At 43.2% G+C, this 16,103-nt stretch overlaps 1 protein-coding gene and 1 long non-coding RNA gene across 2 annotated transcripts; one reads left to right on the plus strand and one right to left on the minus strand.

Moving 5' to 3' along the window:
- Window positions 1–406: 406 nt before the first annotated feature.
- LOC141352882 (intelectin-like) lies at window positions 407–13,418 on the minus strand. The gene is made up of 8 exons (XM_073858985.1): window positions 13,321–13,418; window positions 4,071–4,152; window positions 3,785–3,916; window positions 3,464–3,711; window positions 3,154–3,312; window positions 2,448–2,568; window positions 1,938–2,039; window positions 407–1,732 (listed from the first exon to the last, which is right to left on the minus strand). The coding sequence occupies exons 2-8, from the start codon at window positions 4,132–4,134 to the stop codon at window positions 1,584–1,586; spliced, it is 975 nt and encodes a 324-aa protein (XP_073715086.1). The 5' UTR covers window positions 4,135–4,152; window positions 13,321–13,418; the 3' UTR covers window positions 407–1,583.
- Window positions 13,419–13,531: 113 nt separating this feature from the next.
- Window positions 13,532–15,456, plus strand: LOC129443745 (uncharacterized). The gene is made up of 3 exons (XR_008644214.2): window positions 13,532–14,036; window positions 14,144–14,239; window positions 14,348–15,456. It is a non-coding gene; the product is annotated as an uncharacterized lncRNA (long non-coding RNA).
- The last annotated feature ends 647 nt before the right edge of the window (window positions 15,457–16,103 follow it).

Raw genomic sequence — 16,103 nt, forward strand, 5'->3', positions numbered from 1 at the left:
AAGATGTCAAATAAATCTTTGGTGTCCCCAGAGCACATATGTGATGTTTTAGCTCAAAATACCATATAAATAATTTATTATAGCATGTTAATATTGCCACTTTGTAGGTGTGAGCAAAAATGTGCCATTTTGGGTGTGTCCTTTAAAATGCAAGTGAGCGGATGAAGTGTAAACACTGATCACAATGATGGTGGTTTGTTGAAATTGAAACTTAATTGTGCTGTGAATTATTTTCTCTGTCTCTCCCTCTCTGCACTAAAAGGCTGTGGTTGGAAATTAAGGGGCGGAATTATTATAATACGAGCTCCTTCTGACATCACAAGGGGAGCCAAATTTCAATTACCTATTTTTTCACATGCTTGCAAGAATGGTTTAGCAAAACTAAGTTACTGTTGATCTTTTTCCCCATTTCTAGGTTGATAGAAGCACTGGGGACCCAATTATAGCACTTAAACATGGAAAATGTCAGATTTTCATGCCATGACCCCTTTAATTTATCTAAAAAAAAGACACAAACATATGTTGCACTACCACACTTGACAGTGTGTTTCTTAAATCATAAAAGACTAAAATGCCATTGTATTACTATCTTTGGCCTTCTTTTATTTTAGGTTTTAAATGCAGAAAGTCCTTATTTTCGTTACTTTTAGTCATTTTTATTGCAAAAAACATGAAAACATTTCATTTCCTGTGTTAAAATGAAAACCTGAAATATTTTAATATGTTAAACTTCAATAAATAAAGAAGATTAAATATACAAAACCATTTTATTTTGATTATGTTTGTAAAAAATAGTATTGTAGTTCATATTTTCTAATTTCCATAGTATGTGTTTGAATTTCTTTAAGTGACATATCAACCGTTTGGTAGAGGCCGGTTAAAAAAATGATGGGATGTGTTGAAAAAAATACAATGATTGTGTTAACTAGTGACATAAGGAGATAAGAAATGCAAAAAATTTTTTTTCAAATGCCTTTTTCTTGGTGTGGCAGTTAAAGGGCTAAGTATCACAATACAGCACAATAAAAACATAATGACATAATAATAAACATGTTTTGACAAACATTTTAAAATCTGAGTTTTGGAACAAACTTTTTCATTTATTAATGGAACTCCCCTTTTATGCAATCTCCACCTTTTCTCCACACTCCATCCCCAGTTAACAACGGCCCTTTTCGGGAAGTTTTTCAAATCGTGAAAAAGCACTGCTGAAACAGGAGTGTTTCATAACATTTAACTGCCTTTACGAAAATTAACCATGGTTTTATTGTGGTAAAAGTGTAATAACCATGTTTTTTTGTGTATTGATTACTATCAGCAAAACTACTGTTTTATACACTAACCTTGGTTTAACTGTAGTTTTTGAAAACCGTGGTTGTCAAAACCATGGTTATTTTGTGGTTACCATTGTTTTACTACAGTAACCATTGCTATTTTTTGGTTTTAACTGTAGTAAAACCATGGTTAATTTTTGTAAGGGTGATTATTAGATAAAGACATAAAGTACAGTAAAGGAATACATGCTGATGATTCTGGAATTATGTCTGGTTTGATTTACTGAAAATCAAATCTGAAATAGATTGTCAGCGATAAAACATAAGTACTGCTGCTTCGATTAGATTTTTTGATGCACCCCAGCCTACACCATAACTATCCCAGTCTAATGCTGCAAAATCTCCACACTCTTTAGGGGCGACCTCTGGAAAGTATCCACCTCCACCAATACAGTAATGTAAAAAAGCAAGTATAGCTTATATATTTAAATGTCTATTTTATAATGCAGAATATTTTTCAGTTATAATTATCAGTCTAGTTTTCAGTTCACATTGTTTAAATATTTTTTAAATAACTTAGAAGACACTACAGAAAATTATTTCTAGAACAGAAAAGTAATTTTTGATTTAATACTAGTGACTCATTTTTGTAGTAACTTACATGTTCAGTGTTACATCCAGTTGGTTTAACACCAGAACAAACAGCCATGGCAGCTTTCTCATTATTGAAGACTCTGAATGTGACGAACCCAGACTGAAATTCCCCTAAAATATACAGATTTAATTTAAGAAGTAGTTAATATGTGATATATGATATGGTAATCAATAAAGGGACTAATCTTTTCCAGCCATGTTATTGTGTTATCATATAAATTATGAAAATAGATTATTATCAAAAGTGAATAGATTAACTGCTTGATCAGTACTTCATCAGACTATAACATGGTAAAAAAAGAAGTGGTTCTTTTATAAACCAAAATGTTTATTCTATGGCATCACTGGAATGAACATTTTCGGAACCTATATTAGGAGTTGATAAATAAATCTGTTGATTAATATAGATATACAGTTACAGTATAGGGCAGTCATTGCATTGCTGTCAGCAGCAATCTATCAATTTTTTTTATAAAAATGACTTGAAATGAGTCTGACTCTATTGAGATTTTGTCACACCTCTTGAATGAGGACCATAAAGGGTTTTGGTGTATTCTGCATCACCAGTGTCATACACTACTGGAATAGAAGGTCCATTATCCTTGCGACACTCCCCTATTCCAAAAGTCACTGGGTATTTCTTAAAAATAGATAAAGATTATAATTAAGTATTTATTAGTATTTGTAATTGAGTACTTTTCCTAATTTCTTGAACAGATGCTATTTAATTTATTTTACAATAATGGTACTGTTCTATCTGTATATTGTTCTACACAATGTTTGAGCAGGAATGATTCCTCTTTAGGATTTTGTCGTGGTCCTTTTCATTACGTACAACCCCAACAGCATACAGTATTACTATTAACTGTAAAAATCTCTGTTTGATCAGATTCATCAACCTTATTTAGACTACAGATGTATACAGACAATGCATTGTAAGTGGCTATGGGATGTCTGCTATAAATCAGTGGTTTTCAAACTGCCGGGGGGCCCCAGTTTTATGAAATTTTATAAAATACATTCATTTATCATGAATTCTGTGTAATTAAACCTAAAAAATAATAAGCCAACTAACCAATAGCACTACTATGTATAATTTTAAATGTTTTGTTTAATTAAAATATTACATTTTAAAAAATGCGATGTACACAAGGGGGGCCGCACGCTGAAAAAGTTTGGGAACCACTGCTATAAATGACCAGTTACAAAGATTAAACTCATTAACCTTAAATAATTTGAAAAGGTTTCCACCGTTGTCACTTAAGAAGTGAGATGTAGTGTGATATCGCAGGATTGAGGCAGATTTCCACTGCTCCATCTGAATGTTATTAGGAACGTGCCACACAGACACATCTTGTGCTGCAATGTCAAAGTATCCAGGATTCTGTGACAGATGAGATACAGGCTGTCAATTTTATGTAATGAGCATTTTCAAATCGTAGTCATATAACAAACACAAAATTTGTCTATTTGAAAAGAACAAAAATGTAATATAAATTATATATATATATATATATATTCATTATTAAAAATACCTTGTAGTCATCGCTGGTAGCACCCAATACTGTACCAAACGTGACTGTGTTTGACCACGCTCCTTCCCCTTCAGGACGGTTGGGGTTATTGCCCTGCTCACTTGACCAGCGATCACCAACAGTGCATTTTCCATACATGTTGTTCTCGTGCACACTGGACACCAACGTCCAGCCTCCCCCCGCAGTGGTCATATCACAGAACGTCTGGTAAATCATCCCATTTTCTGTGGTCAGATAGTATAGGCCATCTGTGTGGAAAAAAGCAATTGTGTCATCAATTAAATCCTTAGAATAAAAAGAAGAAGAATCGAAAAAACCTACCATCCTTAATGTTGTACTTCTCCTGAATTTCTTTGCAGCTTCGAGCCTTATATCCAAACATCTTCAGAAAATGTTCAGATTCATCAGATGTTTCTTTATCTTGAACTAAAACTATGCCCTTTACTGCAGAACCTTAAAACGATATGTTAATAATAAATGTAGTGTGAAAAACAACAACGGAGGTATTCTTTAAAGCACTTTGAATACAATATCAACTCAAGTATAATACATTTGAATGTTTTATGTGAGGTTTACAGAGCAATAAATAAATCAGTTTATCACTTACATTTAAAAGACTCACAGAACCATAAATTCAGTGAGATACTGATGAAAAGAATTCCCCAAAACATCTTTGTGTCAAAGACAGTCTGCAAACAAAAGGAAAAATATTGACCATCCCATAGACTGTAAAGAAATATGGATGTAGTGTCTGTGACATCACCAATAAGTTTGTGAAGAGCTTTTTTGAAGCCAATAGTTGGTGGAGCTTGCTGTACCCATCTTGGCCATGTGTTACCGTGCTGCACTCGCTGATAACCGAAAATGGGTAAAGAGGCGGAACGTGGGTGAAGCTGAGGTGGCTGCTTGTTGAAACCACACCCACCTACCTAGCTCGACGATAGTGACAGCATTGGCAGTTTACACGTCACTCAAGTGGCCATACACTGAATTAGGCTTAATATAATTTAAACGGATGAGTAACTAAAAAATTCACCCCCCTAACAGTTGTCATGAAGGGCAAAATTTGCTATACAGACAAAAAGCTTTACCAAGCTGTAAAAATAATATTTTCTGCTGTAAAGTTGGGCATTTCAGCTAATCAAGATGCCCTCATCCTTGTTGTTAAGGACGTGGCAGCTGCCTACGGGAAAAAAATGACTCATTGAATAAATTGTTGCTTAGCAGCCAAGGAAATGCATATATGTGAATAAATATTCAAGCAAAATGTTCCTGTTTTCTGAAGGTTGTTATTATAGGCTATTTGTTGCTAAAAGCAATAGACTATATTGTATAAAGTGTAGCAATAAACATGGCGTGACTTATAGTGCTGAGTTAGAGAGCTGGTAGGCTATGCAGTGGATAAATCATCTTACATGTACCAATTCTTGGCGAACACGTGCACCACCTGCTGGTCAGATCGTCTCGTTTACGTATGTAACCCTCGTTCCCTGAAGGAAGGGAACGGAGACGTCACGTCGTGACCGACGAATTGGGAACCGCTTCGCGGGTGACCTATCTACTTCGAGAACTATCAAAAAATGCCAATGAACTTGGCATGCAGGTATTTGCATAATGCCGGCGCCGCCCCGCCAGGTGCGTATATAAGGCGCAGGTGCATAATACCAAATCAGCTATATTATTGCTGAGAAGCCGAGCAACAGTGCCCGGCCTGAAACAGCAATGGAACAGCAAACTGTGGCGACGGGACGTGACGTCTCCGTTCCCTTCCTTCAGGGAACGAGGGTTACATACGTAACCGAGACGTTCCCTTTCAGTCGGTCACTACGACGTCACGTCGTGACCGACGAATTGGGAATCCCTACCAAAACGCCACTGCAGCTGAACCCTTCCAGTGCCTGCAAAAGCCCTCCGCCCTCCACATAAAGGGGCGGAACCTAAGGCGAAATGCAGAAGGCCGGTCACTACCTGTTCCTTAACCCACGATAGTGAAGCAGCGAACTGGGAGAAGCGTCTAAACTGAGCGGAGTTAGAACACTGCGGAAGCCATCCCCTAAGAAGGTTAAATGGATGACATAAAAATATATGAAACAACCGACAGGTTGCTCAAAATAAAGTCTCTGAACAATACATGGTATGTTGAGAGATGCAGAGCAGGCTCTGCTAAGGAAAAACGTGGAGGATTAGAACCCCACGGACTTTACACACAAATGAACCCCACGTAGGGGACAAATGTGGACGCCTAGCCTACACAGGTTTACAGAGAATACATCAGTGATAGGTTGACAGCGGATGCTCCGCAACACCAGCTATCAGGGCGGTGGAGGAGAGGCAAAAACAGTTTTTGTGACGTTTTTGCCCCGATGGCCTTCCATATTGGTGCAACTGTACAGCACCAAAATAGAGGCTCCAAGCCGACACACGAGCCGACCCTCGGCATTCTTAACTAGTTAGTAGAAAGAACCCGAGTGGAAACCGGTTCGACACGAACACTATAGAATCTTGTGAACGTATTAGGTGTCGCCCAGCCTGCAGCTCTACAAATATCTGTTAGCGAGGAACCGCGAGCCAGTGCCCAAGATGATGCCACACTGCGTGTAGAGTGGGCACGTAAATTAAATGGACAAGGCACATTCTGCTTTTGATATGCAAGGGCTATAGTATCCACAATCCAATGGGACATCCTCTGCTTGGTGACAGCTTTTCCTTTCTGCTGACCACCGTAACAAACAAAGAGCTGATCTGAGGTCCTAAAACTTTGCGTCCTGTCTATATACACACGTAGTGCACGAACAGGGCATAACAAAGCCATGGCTGGTTCTGCCTCCTCCAAAGGCAGTGCTTGGAGATTCACCACTTGATCTCTAAAAGGAGTGGTGGGAACTTTGGGCACAAAGCCGGGCCGGGGTCTCAGTGTCACGCTGGATGCAGCCGGCCCGAACTGAAGGCACGATTCATCGACCGAAAATGCATGAATATCCCCTATCCTCTTAACAGAAGCCAAAGCAAGGAGAGTTAATGTTTTCATTGTAAGAAATTTAACACTCACACTATGCAGAGGCTCAAATGGGGCTTCCTGGAGTGATTTCAGCACCAAGGACAGGTCCCAAGGAGGAATAGAGGGGGGACGCGAAGGATTCAGTCTTCGAGCGCCTCTGAGAAATCTGATGACTAGGTCGTGCTGACCCACTGTTCTACCGTTTACGGGTGACTGGTGAGCTGATATCGCAGCGATATCGACCTTAATAGTGGATGGTGACAGCCTATTCTCCAAACGACGCTGGAGATATAAAAGCACAACACTAATCGGGCATTCTCGGGGGTTTTCACTTCGGGAAGAACACCAGTCGACAAACAGGTTCCATTAAGGCGCGTAAGCCTGTCTCGTAGACGGCGCTCGCGCAGCAGCAATAGTGTTAGATACCTCTTGCGGTAAATCACTCATATCCTCCGTGCCCCGTCCAGAGACCACACATGGAGGTTCCACAGGTCGGGGCGCGGGTGCCATAATGTGCCCTCTTGTTGAGAAAGAAGGTCCTTCCTCAGGGGAATCTTCCACGGAGGGGCTGTCGCGAGGAGAGAGAGTTCTGGAAACCAACTCCTGGTTGTCCAATACGGTGCCACCAACAGCACGCTCTCCTCGTCCTCCCGGATTTTGCATAAGGTTTGCGCAATGAGGCTCACCGGAGGGAACGCGTATTTGCGCATGTTTCGCGGCCAGCTGTGTGCCAATGCATCCACGCCGAGCGAGTCGTCGGCTAGTGAATAGAACAGGCGACAATGGGTCGTCTCTGGGGAAGCAAACAGATCTATCTGCGCTTTGCCGAAACGTCTCCAAATTTGCTGAACCGCAATGGGGTGGAGTCGCCATTCGCCGGGACGCGCAGCCCGAGAGAGCGCATCCGCCTCTACATTGAGCGTGCCCGGGATGTAAATGGCACGAAGAGACCTCAAATTCTTCTGACTCCAAGTGAGGAGGTGACGGGCGAGATGCGACAGGTGACGCGAGCGTAAACCGCCTTGACGATTGATGTATGCCACGGTCGCAGTGTTGTCTGTTCGAACTAATACATCTTTGCCCCGTAACTCGTTGCTGAAACGGACGAGCGCAAGATATACAGCCCACATTTCCCGGCAGTTTATGTGCCAATGCAGCTGGGGTGTCGTCCAGACCCCCGAAGCCGCAAGCCCATCGTACGTGGCCCCCCACCCCGTGTCTGACGCATCTGTGCATACTATCGCATGCCTGGAGACCTGTCTCAGAGGCACACCGGCTCGGAGAAACGCACGGTCTAACCACGGAGTGAAAGTGCGACGACACGCAGGTGTAATGATAACACGGTGAATGCCGCGCAGCCACGCTCTCCTCGGAACTCGATCGTTAAGCCAATGCTGAAGCGGTCTCATATGAAGCAGTCCGAGCTGAGTTACAGCTGCGGCTGCTGACATATGCCCCAAAAGCTTCTGAAATTGTTTAATCGGGACCGCGCTCTTGCTCTTGAATGTATCCAGTCAAGTCAGAATCGACTGTACACGCGCCTCTGTTAGACGAGCTGTCAAATCGATCGAGTCCAGTTCCATACCGAGAAAAGAGATTCTCTGCACGGGGCAAAGCTTGCTCTTTTCCCAGTTGACCCGAAGACCCAAACGAGCGAGGTGTTTTAAAGTTAAATCTCTGTGATCGCACAGCGTCTGACGTGTTTGAGCTATTATTAGCCAATCGTCCAGATACGCGAGAATGCGCACACCTCTCTCTCTCAGTGGTTTCAAAGCCCCCTCCACTACTTTGGTGAATACACGGGGCGACAGAGATATCCCGAATGGGAGTACTTTGTACTGGTATGCTCGCCCCTCGAACGCAAAGCGGAGAAACGGCCTGTGTCGGGGGAGAATCGATACGTGAAAGTACGCGTCCTTCAGGTCGATAGATGCGAACCAATCGTTTGGACGAATGCATGGAAATATGCGTTTGGGCGTCAGCATTTTGAACGGCATTCTGTGAAGTGCACGGTTCAACGAACGCAGGTCCAGGATCGGTCACAAGCCGCCGCTTTTCTTGGGTACAATAAAGTAAGGGCTGTAAAACCTCTCGGCTGGACCAGCTCGATCACGTCCTTCGCCAATAAGACAGCGATCTCCGCACGGAGGACGTGCGCATCGGCAGCTCTCACCGTAGTGAAACGAACGCCGGAGAATTTGGGGGGACGCCGGGCAAATTGGATCGCATAGCCGAGACGAATCGTGCGTAAAAGCCAACGCGACGGGCTGGAAAGCTGTTCCCACGCCCCCAGATACCGTGCGAGGGGGACTAAAGGCACGATCGGTGTACCCGCGGCGGGCGCAACGGAGGTGATCGCCGGTGTGTGCGTAACGGCTGCACCGACAGCAGTGTTGTGCGTGATAACACTCACCTGAGTCCGTTGCTGGGTGGTTGAGTAAGGGAGGCTCTGCTGAAGACACCTCACACCACTCGATGCACCCTCTGGCGAAGGAGGAGGGAGACGATGGGTTATGAGCCCGTAGCTGTCTCCTACCGCCTGAGAAGTCGGAGAGCGCGGTGGGGTTATGAGCCCGTGCGTCGCTCTCGTTCTCCTCTGATGAGTCGGAGAACGAGGGGGGGTTATGAGCCCGCTCGTATCTCCGGCGCTCATCTGAAGACCTAGAGATGGAAGTGGAATTCGCTCTTTTTGTGAATTTGTGGGTGCCGACTGAAAAGTCGGCGGAACAGAAAAATGAAACAAAAGATTCCCCAACCGGCCCTCCTCCGGTGGGGGGAGTGGTGCCTTCACCATCTCCCGAAGAGCGATCCCTTCCATCTCTAGGTCGCCCGTCTCAGGGCCGCTTAGATCTTCTTTTACCACCCTTTGAAGCGGGCTGAGCGGGCGGGGCGGGCTGCTGACGACCGGTTCCTCACTTCTTAGAAGAGCCCCGGGGAGGAACGGAGGCGGCCGCCGCAGGACGCCCTCGGCGAGGACCAGGCTGAGGCGCCGACGTGGATGGGGCAGGCGCAGGACGCTTCCGACGTGGCATGATCTGAGCGATGGCCTCAGTCTGCTTCTTGGCCGCGGAGAATTGCTGCGCAAACTCCTCGACCGTCTCGCCGAACAGGCCGGTCTGGGAAACCGGAGCATTCAGGAGCCGGGTTTTATCAGCGTCCTTCATGTCCGCCAGAGACAGCCAGAGATGGCGTTCCTGGACTACCAGAATAGACATCGCACGCCCGACGGCGCGTGCGGTGACCTTGGTCGCACGAAGCGCCAGATCTGTAGCCGCACGTAGTTCGGAGAACTCCGCCGAGTCGTGACCTCCCGCGTGCAGATCCCTCAGAGCCTTAGCCTGGTGAACCTGCAGCAATGCCATGGCATGCAGGGCAGAGGCTGCCTCCCCACAAGCCTTGTAAGCAGCACCGGACAGCGCCGAAGACTGCTTACAGGCCCGTGAGGGGAGAGTAGGCTGGTCCCGCCAGGAGGAAGCGACACCGGCCGGACACAACTGCATCGCGACCGGGCGCTCCACTGACGGGATACCAGTGTACCCCTTGGCATCTCCACCCTCGAGAGAGGTGAGAGGTGAAGGCTGATACGGCCGGTTCCGGGCGGAAAACGGGGTTTTCCACGACCGCGTCAGCTCTTCATGCACCTCGGGGAAGAAAGGCACCGGGGGCGAGGACTGAGAAGCCCTGGCACCCCCGAAGAACCAATCATCGAGGCGGGACGGTTCAGGTGGGGGAGGTTTAGTCCACTCCAAGCCGACCGCCTCCGCCGCCCGAGCGAGCATGGCTGCCATCTCAGGGTCGAACGCAGAACCCGCAACCTGGCCCGAAGGCGGGAGCGGATCCGGATCGACGTCCGAGGCTGACAACCCCCCCCTCCGAAGTTACGGTGGACATCGCGTCAGGTGGAGGCTCGACAGAGCGCGAGGACACCGTAGAACATGGGCCGCTCGTCTCCATCGGGACCTCCGCTGGCAACGGATCAGGGCGCTGGGAGCTACTGGACGAACCAGCAGACCGACCCAGCACCGTTATACGGAGGTCATCCTTCGCAAGTTTGGTAGCTGCGCCCTTAGCAGCACCAGACTGGGAAGGCGGGAGCCGTTGCCGGAGGAACGACACCCGTCTCCGCAAATCCGCCATAGTCATGCCCTCACAGATGGGGCATGAGCTATCACGCAACGCTGCCTCTGCGTGCTGGAGCCCCAGACACGAAAGACAACGCTTGTGGCCATCCTGGGGGGCGATGAACACACCGCATCCAGAAACGGAGCACGGACGGAAATCCATCTTTAAAAAGACGACCCCGACCGTGACACGAATGAGTGGCTGTCTTTAAAAAGACACAAAGCTCAAACGTGCTGCTCTTTTAGGGAAATCACTCTTTTGTGCGAGCTGGTGAAACACACAGGGAGAGGCAAACGCACTCACTCGAACTCAAGTCCTAAAAAAAGAGACAGAGAGAGAGAGAAAGGGTGGAGAAAACACTGCGAGCCTCCGCTGAGGTGTCTTTGCCCAACCAACTTCAGCAAGCTGAGATTTTTCTCTTCCCACAGAACAGGATCTACGAAGATCAGTTTTCAGAATAGCTTCTCGTGAGCAGATGTCTGCCGGCTTCGAAGCAATAAAGCTGATTTGGTATTATGCACCTGCGCCTTATATACGCACCTGGCGGGGCGGCGCCGGCATTATGCAAATACCTGCATGCCAAGTTCATTGGCATTTTTTGATAGTTCTCGAAGTAGATAGGTCACCCGCGAAGCGGTTCCCAATTCGTCGGTCACGACGTGACGTCGTAGTGACCGACTGAAAGGGAACGATTAACAGCAGATGAGATTATACTCTGTACTCTACTGCTTTTCCTGCAGTTCCCGGATGTTAAATGAAATCTGTACGACTGAATTTTTGGACTTGAATTTTTGGACTTGAATTTAAATGGACTGAAAATTGCCTGCTGAATATTTTACATTGTATTTTTAAACAGACCGAATATTTTAAAGTGAAATCTAAAAGGTGAATGTGGACTATTGAATTTTTAATACAGAAAATATACACTGCATGTTGAATTTCAGCCCTTAAAAATGCAAAACCTAAAAATACAATGCATTAAAATTCAAGCACGGTTAATACAATGCATTTTTTTTCAGGTAGTACAATTCAACAGGCTATTTTAATTCAAAAACTTTTGTCATTAAATTTCTTCAATAGAAATGCCTTCTGCATTTCATATTAAAGTTTAGATTATTATTATTACTGTTGTTGTTTTATTATCTATGTTTATTTATTATTATTATGAATTATTGCACTGTACCATAAATATTTATTTGGTTTCTTTAATTAGATGTAATTTCACTAAACAATTTTTAGATTAATTAAAGCAGCAATTGGTAGGAAACATTTATCAATTTGCTACCAACTTTTACCAAAATACAAAAAAACTATTACCAACTTGTACCAAATACCTTTTCCTTCTTTATTAATTTATGTTTAGTCATTTAAATTTGATTTCTGATTTGAATTTTAAATATATTTTATTAAAGTAATTTAAACAAATAAACAAAGAAAAACCTAATAAATAACCCAAATAAAATTACATTATAGTTTTTGCAGGAGTGCAATTGGCTGGTTGTCCTGCAGGTGACCTTATAACACTGAGGCTGTTTACACTTGGCATTAACATGCGTTTTTGTCGATCGGATCACAAGTGGACGACGTTAATGCCAGGTGTAAACAGTGTCCAAAACGTTTTGAACGCATCCACTTTCGACCACTTTCAACCACATTCAGAGGTTGTCGAAAACCCTTTCGATCGGATTGCTTTTATATTGTAAACGCGCATGTGGTTGAATATGTTCGAACAGCCACACGCGACCACCTTTTCTCCGCCCATTTATCTAATCTGAGGTACTGAACATTATGTTTTAGGTCTTTTTTGACTTCTGGCGCGGACACATGGTGAAGAGCGCTATTTTTAGCCTTTCATTTATAAAACTAAAGCGGTTGGTCTCCGTAGTTTCATTTTGCAAACGTTTGAAAGTTGCGCGATCCTATTTCATCAATTGCGCTGAAAATTCAGAGAAAGCTCTAACATATACTTGTAGAAAACACTGTGCAGCACCTTTACTTGTTAAACAAGCAGCGGACTCCGATATAATATTAGTTTGCGTCCATATAAACTCATAATTACTCCCGTTCGCGTTTGAATGACAGCGGAGAGACTCGCCCACCGTCTCGACAGACCACCCCCTGACAGTATTCAGGACAGAAGTGGTCAAAGTGGACAAAAGAGACTTAAATACCAGGTGTAAACGTAATGTGTCTCTCTCGTCCACTTGTGATCCGATCGACGAAAACACATCTTAATACCAAGTGTAAACAGCCTCACTGTTTTCTTACGACGCACTTATGAATTAACGATTACTCCAGAGCGCTCGTAGATCTACGATGATTTTCAAGTGCTACTTAAGCATTGAAATGTAGTGTACAATGCAACATGTGTAATTGTGATGTTGTGAAAATAAACTTGTGAAACTTGTGAATTAACATCAGATATGCTGAAACAGGTTGTGTTATAGGAGCTTTAATTGTTTTTAATTATAATAACCTAGGCCCACCTGTGGACCCATGATATTTTACAAAATTAGTCTCACTAGAGTCTCAATTTTTTCAAAACTACACACCATATATAACTACAACCAGATATAATTTGTCAACAACCATATTTTAGTTTTAGAATAGGCAATTATCATTTAATATTTACGTGTACTGTTCGGCCCACCTGTGGCCTGTGACAATTAGGGGTTGAAAAATTGAACCCGCTCTTCAACTATTTAATGTCAGATAAAGCAGAAAAAACACCTCTTACCTGTATTGTATTGTTGTTACCTGTGGCTCTTCCACACAGTCTTCAGAAATAACCAAAATGTAAAAGTTGATTCTTCAAGATTCTTGTTAACAGTCAGCTTATATAGGAGTCTAAGGAGGTGTGGAGGTTTTCTATATATGGTAAGGATGCGGGATTTACATCCTAATAAGGCAAGAACATTTACTCATCTGCTCTTACGAAAATTAAAACAGACCTCACTGGAAAATTACAATTGTGCAAAACACAATTAACCCTTTAGGGGTAAAACTAAAACTGATGTGAGTGAAACATTTAATCTCAACACTTTCCAACAGTTCATCATGTATGTCTTTCCAAAGAAACTTTTAAAGAAAGCAGTGGCGGCTGGTGCTAAAAGATTTTTTTTTTTGGGGGGGGGGGGGTGCAAACATACTCAAAATCAAACCTTTACTGTAGTAATGCAGGACCTTAAATAGCCATTTATCCGGTGATGAAAATCATTACTGCTTAGCTAAAATGCTAAAAAAATATTCAACTGGTAGAGCCTGTATATGCTACAGTAGTAGTATAGTATTAGTAAACTTGATCAACTGAATGTAGTTAAAAGTCTGGGTGATGGACTAACAGCTGGTGTTTGTGTCAAAAGGTCCATCAGCCACTACAAATCATTTCAGGAGCGTCAGACTGAGAAGGCCAACCATGACCGCTTGAAGATGAGCTACAAGGGCCTCTTCCCGGTATTCATCACAAAACTCTGTGAAAATATGTGATCAGATCTTCAGTGAACATAAAATGTGTCCGAGTAGATTAACTTGACTTGTGTTTGCATGTGTTGTCTTTACAGGGAGTTCATCTCTATGTGAACAATCTGCCCTAAAGCTGGACAGATCAGGAGCTTCATAGAGTCTTCTCCACGTTTGGGACCATCACCAATGCTAAGGTATGATGCTTATTTTTTAAAGATTAATAGGAGACATTTAACAGTTCCTATGAGTAATACTGTATTTAGATAAAATACACCACATGTATTGGATGTTTCTGTTGTCAGGTGGTGAGGAACGGCAGCCGAGGGTTCGGCTTTGTGTGTTTCACGAGCCCTGAAGCTGCAGCTCAAGCCATTTCAGCAATGAACGGTCGTGTCATTGCCAACAGACGGCTGAACGTCACCTTCTCGCGGGTCATGGACTAGGATACCATGGTGTCTGCCAGCGACTGCGACTCTCCTCCTGCAGTCCAGCGCACAAAGCCAACGCTGCTTCCTTCTGGACATTTTGGTGCTGTTGTTACAAAGGTCAAAAGTGAACATTTTTATATCTAGTGTCCCTCTACCTGAATGCAATATTGGAAAAATTACTTTTTTTTATGATGGTGAGTAGGTTACATGAAATGTCTAATTTTATGACATGATACTGGGGTGAAAAGTTTAAACTCCACTGCACTACACCATTATAAACCTGTAGTAAACCTCACTACATTTAAGTTTTAACTGGTTGAGGTGGCCAAATATGGACCAGATTCCGGTCTGAGAGTTAGAAGAGGAGACGTCTTTGAACTAGGCTGTCAATGAATCTGCATATGCACTGATATGTAAGGGATAATCCACGGCTAGCCATGCATTAAAGGGTTTTAATGCACGACGTAGAGGCGAAGAACCTAACTGTAATCAAACTGACTGGAACTACCTGTGCATTAAACGGTTTTGATGCACACCTTCCAGCCAATCAGAATCAAGTATTTAAAGAGACCATGGTATAAGACATGAAATACAATGTAATGGTCTACAAAAAACAAACAAGAGAAATAATTACAAATAATCACCATTCTAAGACTTACATTAACATTACCTGACAGAATAAGAATTCTATAAGAATAATAGCATAGCTACACTGGTATTATCAGTAAATATACATATAAAACAAATATATCTAACAGAAATGTAATGTGTTTAAAATGGCAATATGGTCAACAATAACACAATAATGGCAGACTCATAAGCACGCATCCAGACATGCTTTTCCCAGAATCTCTCTGTTTACTGGACAGACACACGAAATTATGCAATACAGGCAAGTATTGGCAAGTATTCTTATACAATCAGTTATGTCTTAAAGGAATAGTCTATCCTTTTGCCATATTAAACTATGTTATTACCTCAACTTAGACCCATTCATTCCTATGGTACCAAACAGGGAAGCCACCAAACACTTCCGTGTTTTCCCTATTTAAAGACTGTTACATGAGGAGTTATACCAGTAAGTATGGTTTCACAAAATAAAACTTTTTTTGGTACCAGAGGAATGAATGGGGCTATCATACACGTAACATCATACACGTGTTGTTGCGTTACCATTTCGGCATTAAGTCGTAACTAAATTAAGTTATTGTTTTGACATAAAAACAAACTTTATTATGACTACAATAAAAGTAGTGCCTTTAAGGTGAAATGTAAGTTTTTTGCTATAATTTTTTGGAGTAAAACATTTCGGGTAAGCCTACTGTGAGTCATTAAAAATCCCAGGATGTCCTTCGAGAAAGAGTAGGGGTTTGCCCCGGCATCCTGGCCAAACTTGCCCGTTGTCCTACTAATCATTCCTCATACTAACTGGCTATATCACTCTGTCTCCTCTCCACTAATAAGCTGGTGTGTGGTGGGCGTTCTGGCGCAATATGGCTGCCGTCGCTTCATCCAGGTGGATGCTGCACATTGGTGGTGGCTGAGGAGATTCCCCCATTCATATGTAAAGCGCTTTGAGTACTGAGAAAAGCGCTATATAAATGTAAGGAATTATTAATTAAGTTTTTTG

Source organism: Misgurnus anguillicaudatus, chromosome 21 (genome assembly GCF_027580225.2).
Source record: "Misgurnus anguillicaudatus chromosome 21, ASM2758022v2, whole genome shotgun sequence".
NCBI classification, from domain to species: Eukaryota; Metazoa; Chordata; class Actinopteri; order Cypriniformes; family Cobitidae; genus Misgurnus; species Misgurnus anguillicaudatus.

Bases quoted from the DNA above. Each gene is read 5' to 3' on its own strand.
- LOC141352882 (XM_073858985.1), bottom strand. From the start codon at position 4,134: ATGTTTTGGGGAATTCTTTTCATCAGTATCTCACTGAATTTATGGTTC. The intron at 3,712-3,784 runs GTAGGTTTTTTC...TTTTCCACACAG, and splicing joins GAAGTACAACATTAAGGATG to ATGGCCTATACTATCTGACC. The intron at 1,733-1,937 runs ATGTAAGTTACT...TTGCTTTTTTAC, and splicing joins AACTGGATGTAACACTGAAC to ATTACTGTATTGGTGGAGGT.